The sequence below is a fragment of the Prionailurus viverrinus genome, chromosome C2 (assembly GCF_022837055.1).
Source record: "Prionailurus viverrinus isolate Anna chromosome C2, UM_Priviv_1.0, whole genome shotgun sequence".
In the NCBI taxonomy this organism is placed as follows: Eukaryota; Metazoa; Chordata; class Mammalia; order Carnivora; family Felidae; genus Prionailurus; species Prionailurus viverrinus.
In genome coordinates, this window is record NC_062569.1 from 65,886,544 (window position 1) to 65,912,341 (window position 25,798).

Sequence of the window (25,798 nt, forward strand, 5' to 3'; positions counted from 1 at the left end):
GTTTGTTTCTTTTTAGATTTTATATAATTTATTTCTGCTCTAATACTTATAATTTCCTTCCTTCTTCTGGCTTTAGGCTTCTTTTGTTATTGTTGTTGTTGTGTTTTTTTCTTTTTTCCTAGTTCTTTTAGGTGTAAGATTAGGTTGTTTACTTGAGATTGTTTTGCTTCTTGTTGTAGGTCTGTATTGCTATATACTTCCCTCTTTGGACCATTTTTGCTGCATCCCAAAGATTTTAGACTGCTGCATTTTCATTTCATTTGTTTCATTTATTTTTAAAATTTCTTCTTTGATTTCCTGGTTGACCCATTCACTGTTTAGTAGCATGTTTTTTAACCTCCATGTATTTGTGGTCTTTCCAATTTTTTTTCTAGTGGTCAGAGAAGGTGCATGGTATGATTTCAATTTTTTTGTAATTGTTGAGGCCTGATTTGTGACCATATATGTGATCTATTCTGGAGAATATCCCATGTGCACTTGAAAAGAATGTATATTCTGCTATTTTGTGACGGAATGTTCTGAGTATATTTGTTACATCCATCTGATCCAATTTTTTTTAGTCTGGGAAACTCTTGATCTCTCCTTCTAAGTTCTGAATGATAACTTTGCTGGATAGAGTATTCTTGGCTATAGATTTTTCCCATTCAGCACTTTGAATATATCATGCTACTCCCTTCCAACTTGCCAACTTTCTGTTCAGGAATCTCTAGCTAGCCTTATGGGTTTTCCCTGGTAAGTTGAGGGCTTCTTTCATTTTGCTACTCTTAAGATTTTTCCTATGTCACTATATTTTGCAAGTTTAGTTGCAATATGTCTTTGTGTTGGCCTCCTTTTGTTGATTTTGGTGGGAGTTCTTTGTGCCTCCTGGATCTGGATGTCTGTTTCCTTTCCTAAATTAGGGAAGTTTTCTGATATTATTTCTTCAAATAAATCCCCCCCCCCCTTTTCTCTCTCTTCTTCTGGGAATCCTATGATACAAATGTTATTATATTTGATGGAGTTACTGAGTTCCCTAAATCTATTTTTGTGATGCATAATTCTCTCTTTTGTTCACCTTCATTATTTTCTATTATTTTGTCTTCTAGGTCACTGATTCATTCCTCTGCTTCTTTCAGTCTGCTGTTCATTGCATCAAGCCTGTTTCCAATCTCATTTATTGCATTTTTCATCTCTGATTCTTTTTAAACTTATCTCCGTGGTAAGGGTGTCACTGATGTCTTCTTTTCTCAAGCCCAGTGAGTATCCTTATGATTGCTGCTTTAAATTCTCAATTAGGCATGTTACTTGTATCTTTTTCACTTAGATCTCTGGCCATGCCCTCATCTTGTTCTTTCATTTGGGATAAATTCCTCCATCCTGGAATTTTGTCTACGTTTCTGCTTTCTTCTCTGTGTTAGAAAATCCAGTTATGTCTCCTGGTCCTGAAAGTAATAGCTTAATGAATAAAAGGTTATGTAGTGACCAGGGACTGTTGCTTCAAGGAGTGTCTTCAGTGTGTGCTGCATGTGTTCTGCTGTTGTGTTTTGGCTGATCATCTGCAGAGGCTGTTCTTGCTGTTTTTAGGCAGTGTTCAGTCCCTGGCCTGAATATGGCAAATTTAAACTAGGTGTGTTCTAGTTTGTTTCTGAAGTAAGACTTGACACCAACTCCACTAGAATTGAGGTCCTGCAGAACTCTCTGGTTGATGTGGTGTGAGTAGGGATTTGTGTTGGTTTTCTTGGTGAGGGGACTGCTGCACTGGGACTGAGGAAGTTTAACTGAGAATAGCAGTCCTGCCAGAGCACAGGGGTGGGTGTGGCTTGGTATAAGCAAGTTAGGCAGCCAGTGTCAGTGTTGTACTGCTTCTTGTAGGTGGCTCTGTGTTTATGCTAGGGGCTGGGAAGGAAAGTGGTGTCAGCTAACTCCTTTGTTCTGGAGAAGTGACTCTGTGAACTCCTGCTTCTCAGGGACTTGCTCTAAGAAGAGTGAATAATCTCCCCACCTCCAACCTCCCATATGCCTCAGGCATTCTAAAGATTGCTGTATCCCTGCTGTCTGCTCCTGGGTTATTTGCCTGCCTTCTCTCCAGGAGCAGGGCAATACCCCCCAGGCTCTACCCCAGCCAAGCCCACTGACCTTTAAAAATCCAGGCTTTAAGCCCCACTGGTTGCAAGAACTCACAAAATTCAGTCCATCTGATTTTCCAAGCCAATGGGGGGGGGGGGGCTTTGGGGAAATGTTCTCCTAGTGTGTTCCCCTCTGTGCTTTTCTCTCTCTTGCCCTTCTCTGCAACCATGGTTCCCTCCTCTCCATAGCACCCATGATTCATTTCTCCCTTAAACTACATCTCCACACTTCCTACCTTTTTCAGTGTGGTCTCTTCTCTCCCTTTGGTTGCAGAGTTTGTTGAGTTTGTTCTGTCAGTTTTCAGGTCAATTTCTGGGGTATTTGGATGATTTGATAGTTATCTAGTTGTGTTCATGGGAGGAGACAAGCCTAGGTCTTCCCACTCCACTGCTATCTTCTTCTCTTTCCAAATATTTTAATGTTTTAAGCTCATATCACTTCTGAACACTTTAATTATCCTCAAAATTGTGTATATAACACCTTAAAAATTGTATTTTCATAGAAGTTTTCAAATTGTCTACTTTATGGAGTATGTGATGGGTTCAAAAAGGTATCTGAAAAATAATAATCTCCTCTATGCATATATAGTTTATTGGTAATAATAAATACCACTGAAAATAATAAATACCATTGGAAATGGTGGTGGTGGGATCGAAAAAAGTACAAATATGATATATTTTGAGATTCAGGGAAGACTTAAATCATTTTACTTAGATTTAACAATGAGAAAACTGACTTAAAGGGAAGTTAAGTTTCTTGCAGAAGTCAAAGCTAGTAATTGATGAAGCAGAGATTCAAATCCATGCCTTTGGTTGTTTTGTTTCCTTATATTTTGCCCCAAAGGTGATTTAAATATACATTGTTTAATTTCTAAGTATTTGGAGAGATTTTCTAGATATCTTACTATTAATGATTTCTGATATAATAATTACATTAACCATATTCCATTGTGGTTAGGGAACAAGCTCTGTCAGATTTCACATTTTTAAAATTTTACAGAGTCTTATTTTTATCTCTAGTAATGCTCCTTTTCTTAATTTCTACCTTGTCTGATATTAATATAGACAAACCTGACATAAAAACAAGTTTTTATGTTTACTGTATAAGTAGATCATTTTTCTCCCTTTTATTTCCAACCTACATATTTTTTGTAGACAGTATATAAATATTGTGATTTAATCCAGACTGGCAATCTCTACCTTTTAATTGGAAAGTTTAGTTAATGTACATTTAATGTAATTATTAATGTAGTTTGGTTCAACTCTACCATCTTGCTATTATCTTCCAGTATTCCATCCATTATTTGTTCCTCTCTTTCACCTTTCTGACTTATATTTAGTTAATTGAATCTTTAGTATATAATTTTAAGTCCATTATTGACTTGCTAGCTATACTTTTTCTATCTTTTAATGGCTACTGTAGGGATTATAACATGAAACCTTAATTGAACACAGACTACTTAGAGTTAATATTGTACTATGTTATGTAAAAGTCTTAGTAGTAAAATGACATTTGTACTCCCTCCCACAGGTCTTTGTGGTATTGTAGTCAAATATTTCACATCAAAATATGTAATCTTATTATTTGTGGTTTTTCTTTCATCAGTTTTAAAGTTAGTCCATTGTATTCTAGCCTCTATTATTTCTAATTAAAAGTCATCTATTACTTGTATCACTGTTCTGTAGTATGTAATGTATTGTTTTCTTTTGGCTGCCTTTAATATTTTCTCTCCATGTTGGATTTTCAAGAATTTGATTATGATGTTCTTAGATGTGGTTCTTTTTGTTTTTATCCTGGTTGGGGCTAACTGAATATTCCTACTTTTTCACAAAATTTGGAAAATTTTCAGTAACTACTTTAATGTCTGATTCCCTCTTTCCTTTCCCTTTGAGACTTCAGTTACATGTATTCTAGATTTCCTGCTACTGTACCTGAGGACAGGTCACTGAAGTATTGGTTAATTTTTTAAAATCTCTTTTCTCTCCATTCTTCATATTGGGTAATTTCTATAATTTGTCTTCAATCTTTAGCAGTCTCCAAAGTTCAATCGGTACATTTCAAAATTTCAGATATTTTATTAATCTGTGTTAAAATCTCCATTTAGTTATTTTCTTAGTTTTTATTTTTCTGTGGAGATTCTCATCTCTCCAGTTATTATTACCATTGCATCTCAAGGGCCTTGGGCCTATATTTCACAGCTCTTTAAAGTCTTTCTCTACCAATTCCAACATTTGGGGCAGCTCAGGGTCTGTTTCTATGACTTTTTCTTTTCTTAAGTATGAGTCTTATTTAACCACTTCTTTGCATGTGTATTAATTTTTAATTTTATGCTGGACATTCTGGATGAAACTGTGTAAGGAATCAGATTCTGCATCATCCCTGCAAATTTGTTGATTTCTTTTTTCCCTTATCAAGTAATTAAATGGTGTATACGTTTTTTCTTGTCATGCTTAGCTTTAGTCTTTGTTAGGGCAGGTCTATTTTGGTTTTAAGCTTAATCCTAATGTGTGGTCCTTTCTAGAGGCCACGATCCTTACTCTTAAACATGGCCTTTCTGGGGTCTCAACTGAATGACTGAGGTACTCATTGATGTCTTTTCATGTGGACACTCCACCATATCCCATCACTGCAGGTCCTCTCATATTTCCATTTAGCACTTAGTCTTGCAGCAGGGAATCTCTGCTACATGGAGCCTCACTCCTCACATTGGCTAAGAACCTATAATAAATCCTCATGCAGACTTCTACCCCATCTCCTCACACAGCTCCCTCTTCTTAGGCCACTTACCCTATAAATTATAGCTTTTCCCTTTTTCAGTCTAGTATTCTCATCTCTGCCTCCTCAGCTCAGTGAGACAACAATTTAACTTGTTATCCATCTCTCCAAATTAGGGCAGGAAAATAACCCTCACAAAAAACTGAGAAAATTGTGGGGCTCACCATGTGTATTTCCCTTCTCTCAAGGATCATAGTCCTGCTGTGACCATTGTCCATTACCTGAAAACAGTTGCCTAATATATTTTGTCCAGTTTTATGGTTGTTTACAGTGGAAAAATAGGTCCATTACCAGTAACTCTGTCATGGATGGAATAAAAAAAATTCATGGATTTATATTTAATTTTCACAAAACTTTATTTTCACAAAACTTTGTGAAATAATATTTGTGAAGTAGGTACTATTATTATAACCTAACTTCATAGAGGATTAAACTCAGGCTAACTAATGAGTGGGGGAGTCAGAATTTGAACCTAGGCAGTCATATTCCAGACTCTTCTCCGATTCAATATACCATACTGCCTCTGTAACATTAAATTATGTTTATTTCCTTCATAGCATTTATCACATTATTTTTTCTCATGTATTTATTAATATTCATTTGTTTTTCACACTTTGACATTTCTTCTAATGTGTATAAATACCATACGTTTCCTGTTACAACTGCTTCCCCACTTGCATAGCACAGGGTATTAGTAGGCATTCAATAAATATTTGTTGAATGAATGAATGAATGAATGTAGATGCCACCATTATTAAAAAAAATTGAAAATCTGATCTTTTGTACATATTTGGTATTTTAGATTTCATCTTGCTTGCTACCTTGTGGCATCAAAATTCTGCAACGAAAACAAACAAATAAGAATCTACAGGTGAGAAACACGCAAAAAAGTGGCATGCATCATTAAAATGTTTACAATTATATACATCAAAATGTAATTATATGATAGAAAAAGAGTTATAGCACAATTTCTACTCTTGTTGAGAGTAGAAATCAATCTTAGGAATATTCAAAACACTTCCTGATAAACAATGGCACTAATCTGATGAGGTAAGCACAGAAATTGATGTGTTTCGTGAATCTAGGCATCACTTTTGGTTGAAGTAAAAATACCATGGTATACATATCTGCCACTTTGGACGTGTTATTAGGAAAAAAATTATTAATAATTGTTTCTAGAGCCTTTATATCACTTAGTTTCATATTTTAAATATCAGTACACATCTGATTAATTTCAAAATGTATCTTTGTTGAACTTAAAACCATAAAGTTATGGTTCCTGTAGTCTTCCACATGACAAAACAATATGCATTTAGTTTTATCAGAAACAAAACTACATGATGGTTTTTAAGCTAATTTTTGTGCTAACAAATCTCCTAAAGATATGCAGCAGACCTCACATTTACATAAAATTAAAGAAAGAATGCTTTAGCAAATGCAAATAAATGCAAAAAAGGAATATTTTAATTTTGATTCATGATTAGTATCAACCATCACAATATGGTAATAATACAAAAGCAAAGTTCTGCATTCATTGTATAATTAATGATTGTAAGCTATTTCTAGATTGAGAATTCTGATTAATTATTTTGAGAAATATATTTATTGATTATATATCAGTCTGTGTTTTAAAATCTGAGATCTTTAAAAACACTTTAATATTAGAATCATATGCACTGGCTTCTGCAGTTCTGCAGTATGACAAGCCCAGTAAAATGATTTATTTCACTCAGTGCATTATTAATTGTATGAATTGACTGTTTAACCTTTATTGATTTGCATTTCTTATTTAATGTTCAACTTAGAAACAGAAGCAAAAGTTCTTATACTATAGAAAAAAAAAGATAAAAGTTAATCTGAGTGTAATTGGTAAGATCATTTTACTATTCACCATTAAATATCCTCAGCAATTTTTAAATCTTCAAAGAGTTCTCTTAGTTTTAAAACAAAAATTGCTAAATCTCAACAGTGAAATTATTGAAATTTATCTTTGCATTGTTAGGACCTGTAGCATTTTATTGTTTCTTATATTTGGATTACAGTGCAATTTTACATTTATGTTCACACTTATTTTTATAACACTGAGTTGATTTTTTATGTGATCATGCCATTTGAAACTCTTATTATTAAAAATGATTTAGGGGCACCTGGGTGGCTCAGTCAGTTAAGCTTCTCTGACTTTGGCTCAGGTCATGATCTTGCAGTTCATGGGTTCAAGTCCTGCATTGTGCTCCGTGCTGACAGCTCAAGGCTGGAGCCTGCTTCAGATTCTGTGTCTCCCTATGTCTCTGCCCCTCCCCTGCTCACACTCTGTATCTGTCTCTGTCTCTGTCACTCTCCCTCAAAAATAAATAAACTTTAAAAAATGATTTAAAATTCCATCAAACCCATTCTGATATCCAGGAGATATTTTTCTTAAAATGTTGGCCATGCTGGTGGCCCTCTTTATGTGTGGTGAAAACCATGGAGAAGGTGATAAATAGTTACTTTCTGTGCATCTTCATTTATTATTGTTTACATATGCCTATAGATTTTCCGGGTCAGTTCCAATTTCAAATATTTTTCCTCTTGTAATTATAAGTCACCCAAGTAGCCCAGGAATTCCAATATTTTGACATACTGAAATATATGTTACATTTCCAATATTGATCCTTTCAAATGGAAATGGAATAAAATTATTTGACAGACTGCATGTCCCAATATTGGGTTTGGAAACTATGGATACATAAAATGCTTCCAGAAAGTATTGGGTTGAATTTTCTTTTGGTGCCAAAGAGACTCTGCCTTGAGGTTCTGTAGTTGACTTAAGCAGGGAGATTTCTTTCAAGCAGGTTATCTTGTGGATTTCAAAGTGATTTTGTTGTCTGCAGGTCTTTGATGGCAAGGGTAAGCCTACAGATTTGAGATTTCCTTATGACTGTGAGGAATCTTGGGGAGATCTTTTAAATCCTCATGGATGTGGAGCCATAAATAATGTTTCCCTTGCTGGCAGATCTCCCACTTACAAGATGGGTCTTAATATAACTGATAGTTAGGTTTCCTAGTGATTATTAACAAGACAGGCATTATCTTCTCATGTTGATAGTGATTTGTTATTGTATCCAAAAGAAGTGCAGAATGTGTGAGACCAGAGAATGAATAAGACAAGAAGTTCTAGGTAAATTGCTCAAAGTTAGGCAAGGAAGGGAGGAGGCATCATAATTCTAAGCAAACAGCTATTTGAAAAGCATAACATAATCACTTTAGCTTTGCTGTATATTAAACTATTACCCATGGTAAGAGTAAGGCATTTAGGAAACAGGACATATGAGAGGTACATGTTTACAGAAGAAAAAGAGGCCTGGGGGATTCTGGGAAGCCACAAGATAACATAATGATCCAGAGTTCTGAAGAAGGATAGAACTATAAAAAGAAATCTTTAAGGACAATGATAAAAAGTGTTTCATGCCTTTTGGCAGCTGTCACACTTACCCTTGCAAAGCATCCTTTGAATCAGACATCCTATCATCAAATAAACCATGTACTGTCAACTCTTTGCTTATGGTTTAGTCTGAATTTCCTTCCACCATTTTCCATATCTTGTGCATTTTTGGAAATCCTTCTCATCCTTCTGATCCCTCACTTACCTTATTCACTCCTTCCTCTCTTCCTGTAGTAATTTGCTACTCCAGATACCTGCCTTTTTATTTTGCCCTGCATTATGTGTAGTTGTGTGTTTATTTCTTCCATTAGGGTTTAAGATGCCCTTTGTCCTCTTTATCATTATCTAGTTTAACATAAATCAAGTACTAAAGAAATGTTTTTTGTTTTGTCTTTAAATTTAAATGAAATGGAAGTTGATAATACAAGCTCACATAGTGCCCTCTGCTTGCATGAACAGCGTTTACTTGTAGCCATTAATACTTCATTTTACCTGTGTGCATGATTTAGGGCAAGGTCGGGTTTCCTCATGCGTAGATAGCATGTAACAAGCTTTGTCTCAATGAAACTTGCTACACTTGCTATATCTTCAGCAGATGCTTCAAATGGTTTTCCCAGAGCTGCCCCTTTGCTACAAAGCTTAAAATAAAAAAAAAAAGACTTTAAATTTCCTGATAATCTTGGTATATAATTGATCTTTTATATAAGCAAAACACATATATGTATGCATACTTTTTCCAAAATATCAGTTAAATATTAATTTTTTGATTATAAATTAAATAAACTATTCCTATTCACTATTATGTGACTATAATATAAAATAAGTAACACATTTTACTGCAAAATGCTTCCTGTAAAACATTTTAAAAGAATGATATATTTTAAGAGGATGCCATTTGCTGAGAATGTCTATTTTAAAAATAAAGCATATAATAAGCAAAGATATTAACAGAAAACCAGGTATAAATCATATTAAATACCAGTACTTTTATGAAAACCCAGCAGAGCAATGATCTAGCACACTATCAAGTCTGATTTAATATAATAAGGGGTATCGGAAATAAACTCCTAGGAACCATTAACATGATCGGTGATTAATTTGAGTCTGAATCATATTCTCTAAGATGTTATTGAAAGAAAAGAAGTGAAAATTTATTAGAATTTATTGGCAGAGACCACAGTATCTGAAAAACATGGCAAGAATGTGGAATTCTTAATAAAAATTCCAGGAAGTCAGTGGTTTCTGGGCACCATAGATAAACTGCAGATGAAGAAAATAATTAATTTTTTAGGAGAACCCCAAACATTAAGAAGTGTAAATAATATGACAACGATAGATTGGCACTTGTTTTCCCCTCAGAGTTTTCTACTGTTCTTTGGAATTAAGGCTGATGGGGAAGAAGAAACCCCACTTTCTGTTTAGTGACCTTATTCAGAATATCTGCTTTTTTGCTCTTTTCTATTTCCATCTGACCATATACTGGGTAAAATTGTCTCATGAGGGATAGTAATATTTGGAATTAATATCTGTTTATAAATACCTTAATATAGAATTTCTTATATTCTAAAAACTGTTTGTTTAAATGATATAGTTTAAACTAATTTTTCTTTTATAGATTAAGTCAACACTGGCTTATCATTTACATTAACATTATGGTCAACTATTTTTTAAAGTGAAATTTGTGGGGCGCCTGGGTGGCTCAGTCGGTTAAGCGTCCGACTTCAGCTCAGGTCACGATCTCGCAGTCCGTGAGTTCGAGCCCCGCATCAGGCTCTGGGCTGATGGCTCAGAGCCTGGAGCCTGCTTCTGATTCTGGGTCTCCCTCTCTCTCTGCCCCTCCCCCGTTCATGCTCTGTCTCTCTCTGTCCCAAAAATAAATAAAAAACGTTAAAAAAAAATAAAGTGAAATTTGTTTGAGAATGGCTATATTCTGTTCTAAAATGTATTTCTCTTAATTTTATCCAAAAGCTATAAGCTTAAATAAAATCTAGAGTCTAGATGTTTAATATCACTAGTTTGAATTGATAGTTACCTGATACGATTATCTTTTGTCTGGATATCCTGTCAATTGTGAAAATTCATATTATTTAAAAGTTTTTTCCTATCTGGTGAAAACCGTTACTTCATTTATTTGGTCAATAAATATTTATTAAATCTAATACTAATTGCCAGACAAATATTACCACCTTTATATTTTAATTTGCATTAGATAGGTCTTTTTAAAGTGAGTTTTGGGGTCCCTCAGTGGCTCAGTCAGTTGAGAGTAGGGCTCTTGATTTCGGCTCAGGTCATGATCCTAGAGTCATGGGATGGAGTCCCACATTGGGCTCCACACTGAGCATATAGCCTGCTTAAGATCCTCTGTGTGTCTCTCTCTTACCCTCTGCTCCCCTCCCCCCCCCCTTTCTGTCTCTCAAATAAATAAAAATTAAAAAAAGATAAAGTGAATTTTGGCTGGTTTTAGCTCTGTGTAAATTCCTATTTTTTTAAATCCCTTGCCTATTTCCATTGACATGTTAATCTCTTATTTATTATAAGAGCTCTTTAGACATATAAGCTATTATCCCTTTTCCTGTAAAAACTATGTATACATGATCAAATATAAGCATCTTTCCTTCAAATTATCTTTTAGAGGGGCACCTGGGTGGCTCAGTTGTTTAAGCATCCGACTTCGACTCAGGTCATGATCTCACAGTTTGTGAGTTCGAGCCCCGCGTCAGGTTCTGTGCTGACAGCTCAGAGCCTGGAGCCTGCTTCGGATTCTGTGTTTTCCTCTCTCTTTCTGCCCCTTCCCCATTCACGCTCTCTCTCTCTCTCTCAAAAATAAATAAACATTAAAAATTAAGAAAAAAATTATCTTTTAGAAAAATAGACAAATTTAACTCATGTTCTTAAAAGGATTCTCAAAGTACATACTATAAAACCTTTTTCTCAATTATTTTAGAAGAAAAAAAGGAAAGACGATTTGTGGATGACCTTAGTTTCGATGTTTTATAAAGATCACCCGATTAATTGGTAATAAAAGAGACAAAACATTTAACACTGATTTAGTAACTATTCCTGAGTCTGACCCTCACAAATGTCAAGGTGGTTATAAACACATCTTGAAATATACTTTAAGCACTGTAGTTTGAACATAGCAGCTTGGGATAGCATCTCCCTTCTGCCAATCTGATCCTTTAGGACCTAGAAATACCTACACGGACAATCATCTAGGGGAAAAAAAGATTTTTGAATGGAATAGCTCTTCATAAAGCCCAAATCAGTAGAAAATGAAGTGAGTAAAAATTGTGTAGTTTTGTTAGTATATCAAAGCATTAAAATTCTAGACTTTCTTCATTAACTTTATTTTCTAAATGAAATCAGCACTTTTTTCAAGTCTCAAATACCCAAACCTCCTGAATTCCTCATATAAAATCTTACACAAATAAAACAATAAGCAAACAAGTCACCCATTGAGTGCATTCTTTGACCCTTCCTGTCTGTGTTCCTCTCTGATGTGATGGAGCAGATAAGCCTCCTTTCTCAGGCAAACTTTTTTTTTTTTTGATAGAGTGGAGAGTGTGGGGTGGGAGGGGCAGAGGGAGAGAGAGAGAGAGAGAGAGAGAGAGAGAGAGAGAATCTCAAGCAGGCTTCACACCCAGCAAGGAGCCTGCTGCAGACTGCTATCTTGGGACTGTGAGATCATGAACTGAGCTGAAATCAAGAGTCACCCAGCTGAGCTGAAATCTGACAGCCACCCAGATGCCCCCTCGGGCAAACTTTTTGTGGGATGAAGGTGTGGGCTGTTCAGGGAGTAGTTACAGGGTGACCTCAATGAGGACATTCAGATCTTACATGGCAAAAAATAGACCTTCAGACTATTAAGGGCTTTTTCTACAAACACTGAAAGTGAAGAATAAATGTTGTTAGAAGATTAGTCTTCTAACAACAGTGATATTCTCTACTTCTATAAAATTGAAGGTCAGAATAAGAATGAAAATGATCAACCTTTAGACTTATTTGAAATAAGCCTTGCAATTAGGCAAATTGTTATCAAATATGCTGAAATTAAAGGTAGGATTATAGGTAAATGTAGACAAAAGTTTGGCATCAGTATTTAAAAATTCCAGATATTTTACTGAATTTTTAAATTTATATGCAGACATTTGTACAGACTTTATTTCTCTAGAAGATAAAGGACTTTAGTGTGGTATGAGTTGAATGTAGGAAAGGTGACTTTGTTCAACTAATATTTGCCTGAAATTATATACGTAAGTCTTTGGTAAAATAAGTCATGAACACAACAGAATAAAAACTTTTAGACTATTGGATAATACATCAGTGAGGAGACTTTGAACTGGGAAATATTATTATTGGGTATTAATTTTTTGTTTACAAAGGAAGACTAAAATATTTTTCAATGAAGCATGGACAAATTAAAAGAATATTATTTAAGGGAAAATACAATGAAAAATCCTATGGGTATAGTTATTGTTCTGATGAGGAGCTAAATGTTAAAATTTCAGTAGTAAATTTGAATCACGGGTTCAAATTTTAATAAGAATATACAGGGGCGCCTGTGTGGCGCAGTCGGTTAAGCGTCCGACTTCAGCCAGGTCACGATCTCGCGGTCTGTGAGTTCGAGCCCCGCGTCGGGCTCTGGGCTGATGGCTCAGAGCCTGGAGCCTGTTTCCGATTCTGTGTCTCCCTCTCTCTCTGCCCCTCCCCCGTTCATGCTCTGTCTCTCTCTGTCCCAAAAATAAATAAAAAACGTTGAAAAAAAAATTAAAAAAAAAAAGAATATACATATTTATAAAATATATATGATAATTTTCTGAAAACAAGATAATACTTTGGAGTTATAAAACATTTTTTCTAAAATATCTCAAGGTTCTCTTAAGAAATAAATATCAAAATTATTTTCAGAAATTTTGTCATAAAGAAATTTCAAGGTTTGTTTAAAAATACAGATAAAAATTGGGGTGCTTAGGTGGTTCAGTCGGTTAAGCGTCTGACTTTGGCTCAGGTCATGATCTCATAGTTCGTGGGTTCAAGCTCCGCATCATGCTCTGTGCTGACAGCTCAGAGTCTGGAGCCTGCTTTGGCTTCTGTGTCTCCCTTTCTCTCCACCCCTCCCCTGCTCCTGCTGTCTCTCTCTGTCTCTCAAAATCAAATAAATGTTAACACACACACACACACACACACAACCTATAAAAATAACACAAATCCCCATAACAGCAGAAATAACCAATATTAAATATTATATTGTGGGTCTTATTCTTAAAAATGCAACCATGTATTTTTTTTTAATTTAAGATCAGCATTATCAAGACTAATATTGTTAATAGGATTCTCCCCCTTTTAGGATATTATATGATGAGTGCTTGCCCACTATATTTCTGAAACATAATTTTGAGTGATTCCTGAAGATCTAGGGAAGAATAATAAATTTGAAAAATATGCATTATTTTAGTTAACAAATATCCACAAATAAGAGTATATGTCATCCATCCAATAAATAATTTTCAAGGTTTTTATATTGTTTTTGGAGTCACAAAAACATCTAAAGATAGACAATAATTTATCCATAACTCTATCACAATGTGTAATTGCCATTAATTTTTGATATATTTCTTTCTTTTTTAATGTTTACTCATTTTTGAGAGAGAGAGAGAGAAAATGAGCAGGAGAGGGTCAGAAAGAGAGGGAGACCCAAGAATCCGAAGCAGACCCTGTGCCGTCAGCACAAAACCCAACGCAGGGCTCAAACCCTCAAACCGTAAGATCACGACCTGAGCCAAAGTCAGACACTCAATTGATTGAGCCACCCAGATGCTCCCCCCTACATTTTCTTTTAATGTTTGGCATATTTCTAATATCCCTGATAATCACAGGTGTAAATATCTTCAACAAAACATTAGCAAACCAAATTCAATAATACATGAAAAGGATCATATACCTTCGATTACGTGGGATTTATTCCAGGGATGCAAGGATGATGGTTCAAACATATACAATCATTGTGATATATCACATTAATAAAATGAAGAATTAAAAATCGTATTACCATTTTAATAGATGCAGAAAAGGTATCTGACAAAATTCAATATCCGTATATGATAAAAACTCAACAAAATGAGTATGGAGGAAATGTACTTCAACATACTCAAGCACGCAGCTAACATACTCAATGATGAAAAGCTGAAAGCTTTAAAATGAAAGCCATGAAAAGAGTAAAGTCTTGCCATTTGTAACAACATAGATAAATCTTCAGGGTATTATACTAAGTGAAATAAGAAAGGCCGACAAAGACAAAAACTGTATTGTCTCACTTGAATGTGGAACCTCAAAATCACAAAAAATGAACAAAAACAACCAAAACCAAGGTAATATGTATACAGAGAACAGATTGGTGGTTGCCAGATGTGGGAGGCAGGATGTGGGCAAGTGGCTAAGAGGAATCAAAAGGTACAAACTTCTAGTTACAAAATAAATAACTTTATGGAGGTGTAATGTACAGCATGGGGACAATAGTTAGTAATATTATTGCATATATGAAAGTTGTGAAGAAGTTAAATCTTAAAAGTTCTCATCACAAGAAAAAAATTTGTAACTATGTCTGGTGATGGATATTAACTAGACTTACTGTGGTGGTCATTTTACAATATATAAAAATATCAAATCATTGTACCACCTGAAATCATCAAATCACCTAAAACTAATATAATATTATATGTCAATTATACTTCAATAATTAAAAAAAACATTGAAAAAATTTGTTTTGGCATTTTTGTTTCCATAATTTTCATGTTTTTTATCATGATAAATTATATATTGTATATAATTTTTGTACCCTTTTTTCATATGCTTTGCTTCTTTTTATATGTTGTCAATGAAAAAACCAAAACATATTTAAAATATACTCATGTAAAAATTATAGTTGGGTATTTCAATATCCCCCTATAAGCAAATACTAAAAATACTCTAAAGAAAATCACCAAGGACACAGAAGATCTGAACAACACCACCTAATCACAGCAGAATACATATTTTTCTTAAGCACCCATGTAAAAGTCACCTATACAGACTATATTGTGGGGCATAAAACAAACCTCAACATAATTGAAAACACTAAAATCATTCAGAATATTTATTTTTGGACCGTAATGGAATCAAAACTCATCAATAGAAAAAAAAAATCCACTTTGAAAGTGGGCAAAAAACATGAATAGACATTTCACCAAGAAGGACATACAGATGACAAATAAACACATACAAGATATTTGACAGTTTACTGTTCACCATCATTAATAATTAGAGAGCTGCAAATTAAAACTACCAATTATAAGTACAGAATGGATAAAATAAAAAATAGTAATGATACCAAAAGCTGAGAAAGCTGAGAAACAAGATCATTCACACTCTGATGACAGAAATGTAAAATGGTACAGCTACCTGAAAAAACAATACGGCAGTTTATTTTTTTCTTTAAAATTTTTTTTTCATGTTTATTTAATTAGTTTGAGAGAGAGCGAGAGAATGTGCACATGTGTGCACAGGCAGGGGAGGGGCAGAGAGAGAGAGAGAGAGAAAGAAATCCCAAGCCGGCTTTGTGCTGTCAGTGCAGAGCCAATCACACAAACTGAGATCATGACCTGAGCTGAAACCAAGAGCCTGATGCTTAACCAACTGAGCCACCCAGGTGTCCCCAATATGGCAGTTTCTAAATAAACATGCAACTACTATACAGCTCAACAACTGCACTCCTGGGCACTTATCCTAGAGAAATTAATGTTCACAAAAATCCATACATGAATGTTTACCCCAAACTGCAAGTACCCTAGATGTTCTTCAATGGGTCAATGATTTAACTGTGGTACATACATACAATGGATGAATGGATATTATTTTGCAATAAGAAGAAAAAAGAGTGATACAACAACTTAAATTAATTACTAGAAAATTATGCTGAATGAAAAAAAGCCAACCCCAAAGGGTTACATACTACATTATTATATGGCAGAATTATAGGAAAAGAGAACAGATTAATGATTGTGAGGGATTAGTGGTTAGTGATGGGATGGGTGTTGTGGTTATAAAAGGCCAATAGAACAAACAGCATTATATCTTGACTTTGGTGGGCGAATACATGCATCTTACAAATCTTAAAACTGCATAGAACTAAATACACACAATACACACACATGAGTACAAGTAAAACTAGAGAAATCTTAATAATGGTAGATTGTATCAATTCTAATACTCTGGTGGTGATATTGTACTATATTTTGCAAGATCTTACCATTGAGAAAAACTGTATAAAGAATACATGGGATCTCTGAATTATTTCTTACAACTGCATACAAATGTACAATTATCTCAAAGTAGTTTAATGAATTATCATGTTAGTATTTATGTCTCTCTAATTTTTCCCTCCCCTGCCTTCTTTTTAGCACACTTATAATTATGTTTAACTGGGGTTTTGAAAGATAAATCATATCTGAGGGACTTTTCTATAGGGCTTTTTTCTCTGCATCAAATTATAGACTGATTCCTATAATGAGGAATAATAACGCATAATGAGGTTTGCTCTGAAGTTTTATTCAGAAGCCATTGTGAAAGGATGCATCAGTCCTTCCACATTTTCATCATTGTGGACTCTTCTCTGAGGACATTTGCCATGAGATGAGGGCTGTGTTTAATGACAGGAATCACAGGGGGAAGTTGGCAAGTTCTTTTGTATAATGAGCTCATTATTTATTTTTTTTCTTAATCATCTTTCAGTTTGCTAGCACCCACTTCCAAGTAGTTTTTTCCAAGTAATTTTTTCAAGAGGGGTTATGTGAATGGTAACTTTTCTGAGCTAGTGCACAGCTGAGAATGTATTTTTGTTAACATTACACATGCAAATTAACATGGCTGAATATACATTTCTTGACACATGAAATGAATGTTTCTCTGTAAATACATAGTTCTCCATTTATATTCTTGTATTTAGCAGGCAGAGAAGAAAAAACATAGCACTTTTAAAAAATGAAACCAGATATAATTTTTAAAAACTTCCTGTATTGAAATTTCTTCCTTTTCCTCAAGCATGTTGTATTTTTTCTATCTTCTTATAATTCAAAATATTGCTATCATAAGTTCAGATGTATTCTGTTCTCATCTACTTTACCTAGAAAGAGGTACGTTCTTTGTGTTTCCATACTCAGTTTTGTTTAACTTATGAAACTTTTCTTCAGTTACATCTTTGATTATTGGTCTCATCCTAACTGCTGTGTTTTCTTTCTTAAGAAAGTAATTCTTGTGTCTTATGTCTCTACTCTTTAGGTTTTCTGATTTTTTTTTTTTTACCTCTTCATTCTAGGAGCATCTCAATATTGACTGCTATGTCATTGGCTTTATTTTCCTCATTATTAAATTCTACTTCTTTTTACAAAAGCAATACTAGTGATAACAAATGAAAGTATTTAAATAGTACTTAAATAATTACAAGCAATGTTCTAAGTGTTCTCCCTCTATTACCCCATTTAATAATCACAATACGAAGCACTATTTTCATGCCCATTATCTTAGTTTAGGATGCTATGATAAAATAGCATAGACTGGGTGGCTTAAGTATCCAACAGTCAGCTCTCACAGTTCTTAAGACTGAGAAGTCCAAGGGGCACCTGGGTGGCTTAGTCGGTTAAGCGTCCGACTTCGGCTCAGGGCACCATCTCGCGGTCCGTGAGTTCGAGCCCCGCGTTGGGCTCTGGGCTGATGGCTCAGAGCCTGGAGCCTGCTTCCTATTCTGTGTCTCCCTCTCTCTCTGCGCCTCCCCCGTTCATGCTCTGTCTCTCTCTGTCTCAAAAATAAATAAACTTAAAAAAAAAAAAAAAAGACTGAGAAGTCCAAGATCAGGGTGCTAGTATGGTCCAGTTCTGCTGAGGCTCTCTTTCTGATCGTAGACTGGCTGACTTTTCATTGTAACCTCACATGGCAGAATGGCAGATATCCAGAGAACTCACTGGGGTCTCTTCTATAAGGACACTAATCCCATTAGTGAGGGCTGTACCCTCATAACCAAATCACCCCCAAAGGCTCACCTCCTAATACCATCACCTTGGGTATTAGGCTGCAACATATGAATTGTGGGGGAGGGGTGGATATAAACATTCGGTCCATAAAGCTCATTTCACAGATGAGGAAACTGAAGTTAAGAGAGTTTAAGTAATCTGCTCAGGCTACAGAATTAGTAACTGGGAGTTTTACCTAGATGTCTGGCCCTAGACTCTGTGCTTTTAATCACCATACTAGTGCTACACAATGTCATTCCATGAGCTACTGATTTATGATGAAACAGGAAAGAAACAGAGAATAAATATTCAGAAACTTTTATACCAGTTCAACAGAGAAATATTATATCTGTTGAATCTCATAATAAAAAAAGTAGGTTTTGTATTTTTGTCTTATTTTCACTTCACATTTTCCTAGTAATTCATTTTTACTGTATTTAGTAAAGTATCAATCCACAACTGATTGGGAGAAAAACAAAATGAAACAGAACTGGTTCTTCACCACAGATAGTGAAAAGAACTCTCTACTAAACTATTAGAAATTTAGGTAATTAAGAAGTCATAAAGAGAAAAAAAACCATTCAAGTTCTATTATTTAAAAAATGATTAAAAGAATAAAAAATGGTTACTGTTAGATATTTGTATGGATCTATCTGTCCTTACCCTTCAATTTACAAAAATTATATTTCTCATTATCCATATTATTATGTAACCTGATTTTTTGTTTCTTTCTTTGAATATATAATAGACATTAATAAATACAGATGTATACTGTATTTTTTTGGATGGTGGCACAATTTTACTAGATCCCCATACAATATTTTCTCCAGTGAGAAATTTCTCTAATGGCATTGAAAGTTCTCAGAGCCATAAATAATGTACATTGAACAGCCTTGTATATACATCTTTGCCCACACATTTGATTATTTCCAAATTGTTGTATTCTATATGTCATTATGTTTTCTTACATACTGGAACTGCTGAGTCAGGAGTATACATCACGATCCAAAAAAACCACATTTCGATTATAAAAGTGCTCTTTTGGAAAAGTTTTTAAATGTTTACTTATTTTTGAAAGAGAGAGTGAGTGGAGGAGGACAGAGAGAGAGGGAGTCAGAGGATCTGAAGTGGGCCTTGCACTGATAGCAGTGAGCTGGATGTGGGGCTCGAACTCACAAACCATGAGATCATGACCTGAGACAAAGTCAGACACTTAACTGACTGAGCCACACAGACACCCCTAAATTTTATTCATTTTTAAATTGGGCTGTTCTAATTCTTCTTGACCTATTTTTATTTAGTAAATATATAATTTGATTCCTTTCCAAATATGTAATCTGAGTTATGCTTATCACGTTTTTGTATCAGGTTTATGCTAGCTTTGTAAAACAAACTAGAAAGATTCCTATCTTTTCCAATGTTGTGGAATGTTCTGAAATAAATAGTTGAAAAAAATTTGAACCCAGTTCCTTTCATCTCTTTTTTCTTATTTGATTATTATTCTGTTCAGATTTTCAATGTTTTGCATCAATTATATTAATTTATATTTTCGTAGAGAATTATTAGTTTCACTCAGATTTTAAAATCTGTCATTACAGTGAAGAACATTATATTCTTAGAACATTTTAAATGTCTGTGTTATTAGTGGTGTCATTTCTTTCATTATCTGTACCATGTAGCTTTGTTTTGTTTATTCTTAGCTAGAATTGCCAGAAGTTTGACTATTTTGTTTTCCCTAAAACCAACAAACTCTTAGATTAATTTATTAATTCTCCTATTCTGCTTTCTAATTCATTGATTTTGGTTTTTATGTTGGCTATTTTTTCTCTCTTGCTTTCCTTTGATTTTGTTTTTCTTTGTTTTTCCTGCAGTTCTTTCACTAACTTTCACTTTGTTTAGCTAAATACATAGTTCATTTATTTTAGTTTTTCCTACATGTAAGTTTGTTGTATGCTTCTGTGATTCACTCTGGAAAAAAAAAAATCATAGCTTTTATTTCCATCTCTTTGCCAACAGCTATTTAAGACACTGTGGGCTTATTAGTATTCTTTTTTTTTCTTTGTAAAGTTTATTTATTTATTTTGAGAGAGAGACAGAGTGCAAACACAGGAGGCGCAGAAAGAGAGGGAGAGAGAGAAACCTAAGCAGGCTCCGCACTGTCAGCAGCATGACACCCAATGCAAGGCTTACTCCCACGGACTGTGAGATCATGACCCAAGACGAAATCAAGAGTCTGACCTTAACCAACTGAGCCACCCAGGCACCCCAGTATCCTTTAAAACTTTACTACTTACTTCGCTTAGTTACTTATAAGACTAAAACTTTTTTACATTTTTGTTAGTCATTTATATTTCATTATTGATGGATTCTCTACTCAGATCCTTTACACTTGTATGGTCTTCAATGTTCTCACTATTTTTCTTGTTAATTTCTATGAGCTCAGTCATAGAAGCCTGGTGTTTTGAAATGTTCTGCATTTCTTTTCCCATTCTACAGATTTAAACTACTTCAGAGAACTGCTTCTATCCCATGTGGTAGCCCTTTCAAGATACAGATGTTACAACTGCATAAGTGCAGTGTTGAGAGATCTTTTTTTGCTACAGAGAACAACTGTGTGTCTGAGAATAAAGTCAATCTAGAAAGAGTGGAGCCAAAAATAGAGAAAGTGAAAAGCCCAACAGTGAATCCTGAAGGTATTCTCTTGAATCAAAATATGAAAGATAATTTTAAGACGTGGTATTCTCTGATTAGTTTTGAAAAAGTGAGACTAGGGGACTGGAAGAAATAAAATTATAAAAAATAAAAAATTAAATTGCAAAATGAATTTTAAACTAGAAGCAATAAGTAAAGAATAAGTTACAAAATCAAGTCAGAAATGTGGACAATTTCTAAAAATATGAAAGATATTAAAGACTCCATTACTAATGAATTTTGATAATTTCTAAAACATTTGTTAAGTATATAGTTACATTTAACTCCTTAGTATCTCCATGAAGTAGATAAAATAATTTGCCTCATTTGACAGGTGTTAAAGCCTATGCTGAAAGAGCTCTAATGATTTGCCCAGTTAGTAGCAAAGGCTAGAACTGGTTTTTTAAAATTCTTTTATTTTAATTAATTAATTTATGTATTTATTTTTAGATTCAAATCAGTTACATATAGTGAAGTATTAGTTTCAAGAATAGAATTTAGTGATTCATCACTTATATACAACAACCAGTGCTCATCATGACAAGTGCCCTCTTCGATGTTCATCACTCATGTAGCTCATCTCCCCATCTACCTCCCTCCATCAACCCTCAGTTTGTTCTCTATGTTTAAGAGTCTCTTATGGCCCCTCTGTTTTTACCTTATTTTATTTTCCTTCCCTTCCCCTATGTTCCTCTGTTTTGTTTCTTATATTCCTTAAATGAGTGAAATCATATGGTATTTGTCTTTTCTGACTGACTTATTTCACTTAGCATAATACACTCCAGTTCCATTCACGATGTGCAAATGGCTACATTTTATTCTTTTTGATTGATGAGTAATATTCCATTGTACTTATATACCACATCTTCTTTATCCATTCATCAGTACTGATTTTTTTTAATGGGATGTTTTCTTTTCTCTACATCTGGCTCATTGTCCTAAATTATTCTGTCCACTACATTTTTTTTTTAATTTTAGTACCTAGCACCTCTGTTAGACATCGTGTAGACTTTCTCATTGCAACTTCCAATGAATTTTTTTTTTTTTTGGAAAATATGTTTTCTGGATTCCACCTGAGTTTAATGCTTCCCTTTCTTTCATACCATGTACAATATTTCCAAAGGCCTATCTTTGTATAAGAGACTGGTCCAAGTAAAATGTTTGAGATTGGTTGGTGGCTTCTTCTTGGCTGCCTTTGTAGTTCACTGTGGTGCTGTTAGAACTTCTAGTAGAATTGTCCTTCCCAGGAGAATTGGAAGGGAAAATGAAATAAAACCAAATTTAACCTCCAGAGTTCACTGCTTTTTCACCTCTTCTCATCAACTTCATATCTCAAGGTGAAATAAATTACTGCTTGTCAATTTCCATTTCTCAAATGCTAAAGTGATTAACACTTATGCATATACATTAAAAGAGAGGTATTAATAGTGGAATTACGGGATGAAATAGCACTGAGAATCCCCCAAATGAGACCTTGACCAAAGCTGGGGACTGCTAGCATTCTAGTTACAAAAGCCCCTGTGTCTCTGAGTTGGGAATGCAATAGATACAGACAACAATCCACTTTTTATCATCTGTTCTTCCTTTTGTTTTTTTGAAATTCCACCTGGTGTCTAGCACATTTTTGCAATTATTTTGTGTTTTAGAAATCTCTTCATCTGGGTTAATGCATCTGGAAGGCAAAAATTTAGGCACAACAACTAACCACCATCTTAGCCTGCAAATCTTTAAATGAGATCTTTAAAATTCCTTTTAGATACCAAACTAGATTTTCACTACAAGGGTCTCATTACTAATAGTTTTACATATCAATAAATATCTTTTTACACTCCTTTAACAGAGTGGAAAGAAGCTCTACACTATAGAACAACACCCATTGGTTTTAAATTTTCTATCATCTTATTACATGAAAGAGGAATGAATCAGAGAGCTCATCACTTGTAACTTTCCACATGGTGCCACATAGATCTACTAAAGTGTCTCCCTGGGAGAGACAGAGTGTGTGGGGCTAAGAGATGCGGAGAATTATGTTCACACATCAGCAGACTTAAAAGTACCATCAGGGTTTCAGGAGCAATGCTTTTCAGCCAAGTAGGCCACTATGTGACCTCTATTAAATTTATGGGAATTGGAGAAATGAGGTTACTCCCTAGGTGACAAGCTGTTGAATGACAGTAAAAAGTAATTAATCACTCCTACTCCTATTTGTTAAAATAGCTATGCTTCAGTACCCCCCACCCCCAGGTAGTCTTTCAAATAGAGGTGTGGCCAGAGTAGGCTTATTCCACTGTGTTTCACCTTGATCTGACCAGCCAGCAATATGCTTATGCTCTGGAACATGTAGATGATACACATTAACCTTCAGATTTTTTTCCAGGAATACCCCTAAACTCCAGCTATCTGATGTGTAAAGCAGAGCAGAAGCATGGTAGGAGTGAAATGGATTAATACAATAAATCTTCCTTCACTCTTGCCCCTGCATTTTAGCTCATAAATGCAGTGATTTTAAAATAAAGATAATGTTAGTAACACACTTGTTTTAAGTTATTTATATTATAAAGTGAATATGGTATTATACACAAACTCATCTCTTGCACAATAATTATAGCTAGCATTTATTAGTGCTGGCTATGTGTTCAGTATTGTCCTAAGCTCTTTATACAGAGTGTCCCATTAAATATTATCCTTTATATATGGTATCTTATGATTTCCAATTTTCTGATAAGAAAATTAGGTTTAAGAGAGCATGCTAACTTATCAGACGGTAAGTTCTGGAGCTATGATTCAAATTCAGATCTACTGTCTCACCTAGACCCTGTATTCTTTAGATAGTATGCTCCTCAACTGGCCATTAATGTTAGTCACAATCAAATCCTAGAAGGACCAGTGTGAATCCCAACGGCTTAACTTAATTAACACTGCTGTTTTATTTATGACTACTTCATTCATATTCATATATTCAGTGATACATATCTATATTTATGTCTATATCTCACTGGACTACCATTAAGTAAAGAGTAGGATAGGGAAAACAGGCAGGAAAAAAGAGAGACAGGTCAACATTTATTGAGCAACCTGGTAAGACACTTTATATACATGAATCACTTAATTCCTACCATCACCCATTTTATAGACAGAGTCGACTAATTCAAGAAGCAGGTTGACTAATTCAAGGAGGCTAGAACAGGCAAAAATGTAGAGAAGAAGGACTAGATAGTGCATGCAAATAAGAAAAGGAACAGATGGTGAAGGTGCTATAGGGAGAAAAGGAACACAGTTCTTGTTAAGATCACAGGGGTCCTTGTCTGGGGTCCAGTGATAAAGGCCTAGGCAGGTAGCAGGGAGAGGGATGGGCCAATTGTTAAGCCAGAACTACCAATTTCCTAGGCATGGGAGTTTCTGGTCTACTCTTTCATATCCTTTGCTGAATAATAGTAAAATAAAAATTAATATTTTGAGAACATTTGATAATAACTGTGATTTTGTGGGACCCTTGATCTTAATATATACACTGCAGATTTATTTATTTTCCAATTTATATTCATGTTAATTAAATGTTTTTCATAACCTCATTTTGTTTAAGTGGGGAAAGCTGGGCAGTCTGAGAGGGTATGTTTTCCTTGGAAATGTTGGGATAACTATATAAGACAAGTGATATATCAAAAAATTGTATGCTTTTGAGGACATAGTTTTCAAGAATTTAAGAATTAAGGGAATAAAAAACCCAATAATCCACAAATTCAATGCCCTAAGACACATCACTTGATTTCACTCTCTTGTTCTCTTTCAGTTATCATGGACATTTATAGCAGTATTAATTATTTTGGAGCAAACTCTGATGGAGCTGTATATGAGTCAGCAATTGCCATGAAAACACTGCAAAACAAACCACCCCAAAATTCCCTGGTATGCAACAGTATGCAATTATTTCTTGTCAACACATCTGCAGGTTGACTAAGGTTGGCCAAACCAGGATGTATTCAGGTAGTCTCTGTTCTAAGATGATAGTTAATTCCAGGCTAACTAGGAGTTGTAACAGCAACCATTGGAAACATGTTCTATCATAGAAAAGACAGCAATAGAAGGGGGTAAGAGAACTAGGCAAACACATTTAAAGCCTCGCTCATTTTAGGTCCATTAACATTCTATTGGCCAAAGCAGGTCACATGGCCAAGCCCAACATGAAGTGCTGATACCATGGCTAGGGTGAGGATGTATAATGCTATGAAGTGGATGGGTTTGGGAGTGAACAACTGGGACCAATAACTTAATTTACTATAAGCAGAGAAATAGATGTCTCTAAAAATTTCTTTTTCAAATTCCTCAACCATACATTTGCTTGTGAAAGTGTGCAATGTGGGTTATGACACATGATAAAAATCTAGGGCTCTACTACTATTGTTCTTCCTTTTCTTTTATTTTTATTTATTTATTTAAAAAAATTTTTAATGTTTATTTTTGAGAGACACAGAGGCGGAGTGTGAACAGGGGAGGGGCAGAGAGAGGGAGACACAGAATCTGACAGGATCCAGGCTCCAGAGTCGGAGCTGTCAGCCCAGAGCCCAACGCGGGGCTCAAATTCACAAGCCATGAGATCATGACCTGAGCCGAAGTCAGATGCTCAACCGACTGAGCCACCCAGGCGCCCCTCTTCCTTTTCTTTTAATACCACACGTTCCTTCAAGGCAGAAATTGACAACTCTAAATTTTATGTTCTACAGAATGCTAAAGAGTTAAAATAATTCTCAGATCAAATAAGCTTGTG

The 25,798-nt window shown here is 34.7% G+C and overlaps 1 protein-coding gene and 1 long non-coding RNA gene across 3 annotated transcripts in view; one reads left to right on the forward strand and one right to left on the reverse strand.

The window, feature by feature from the left end:
* Positions 1 to 25,798, forward strand: part of LOC125175193 (uncharacterized) — a 256,162-nt gene that overhangs the window by 209,593 nt on the left and 20,771 nt on the right. The window lies entirely within an intron of this gene.
* The window catches only part of SPATA16 (spermatogenesis associated 16), a 251,744-nt gene that overhangs the window by 166,407 nt on the left and 59,539 nt on the right, over positions 1 to 25,798 (reverse strand). For both annotated transcript variants that reach the window (XM_047875541.1, XM_047875540.1), the window contains exon 3: positions 8,795 to 8,940. In XM_047875541.1, the coding sequence (XP_047731497.1) occupies positions 8,795 to 8,940 (146 nt within the window). The remainder of the gene's footprint in view (positions 1 to 8,794; positions 8,941 to 25,798) is intronic.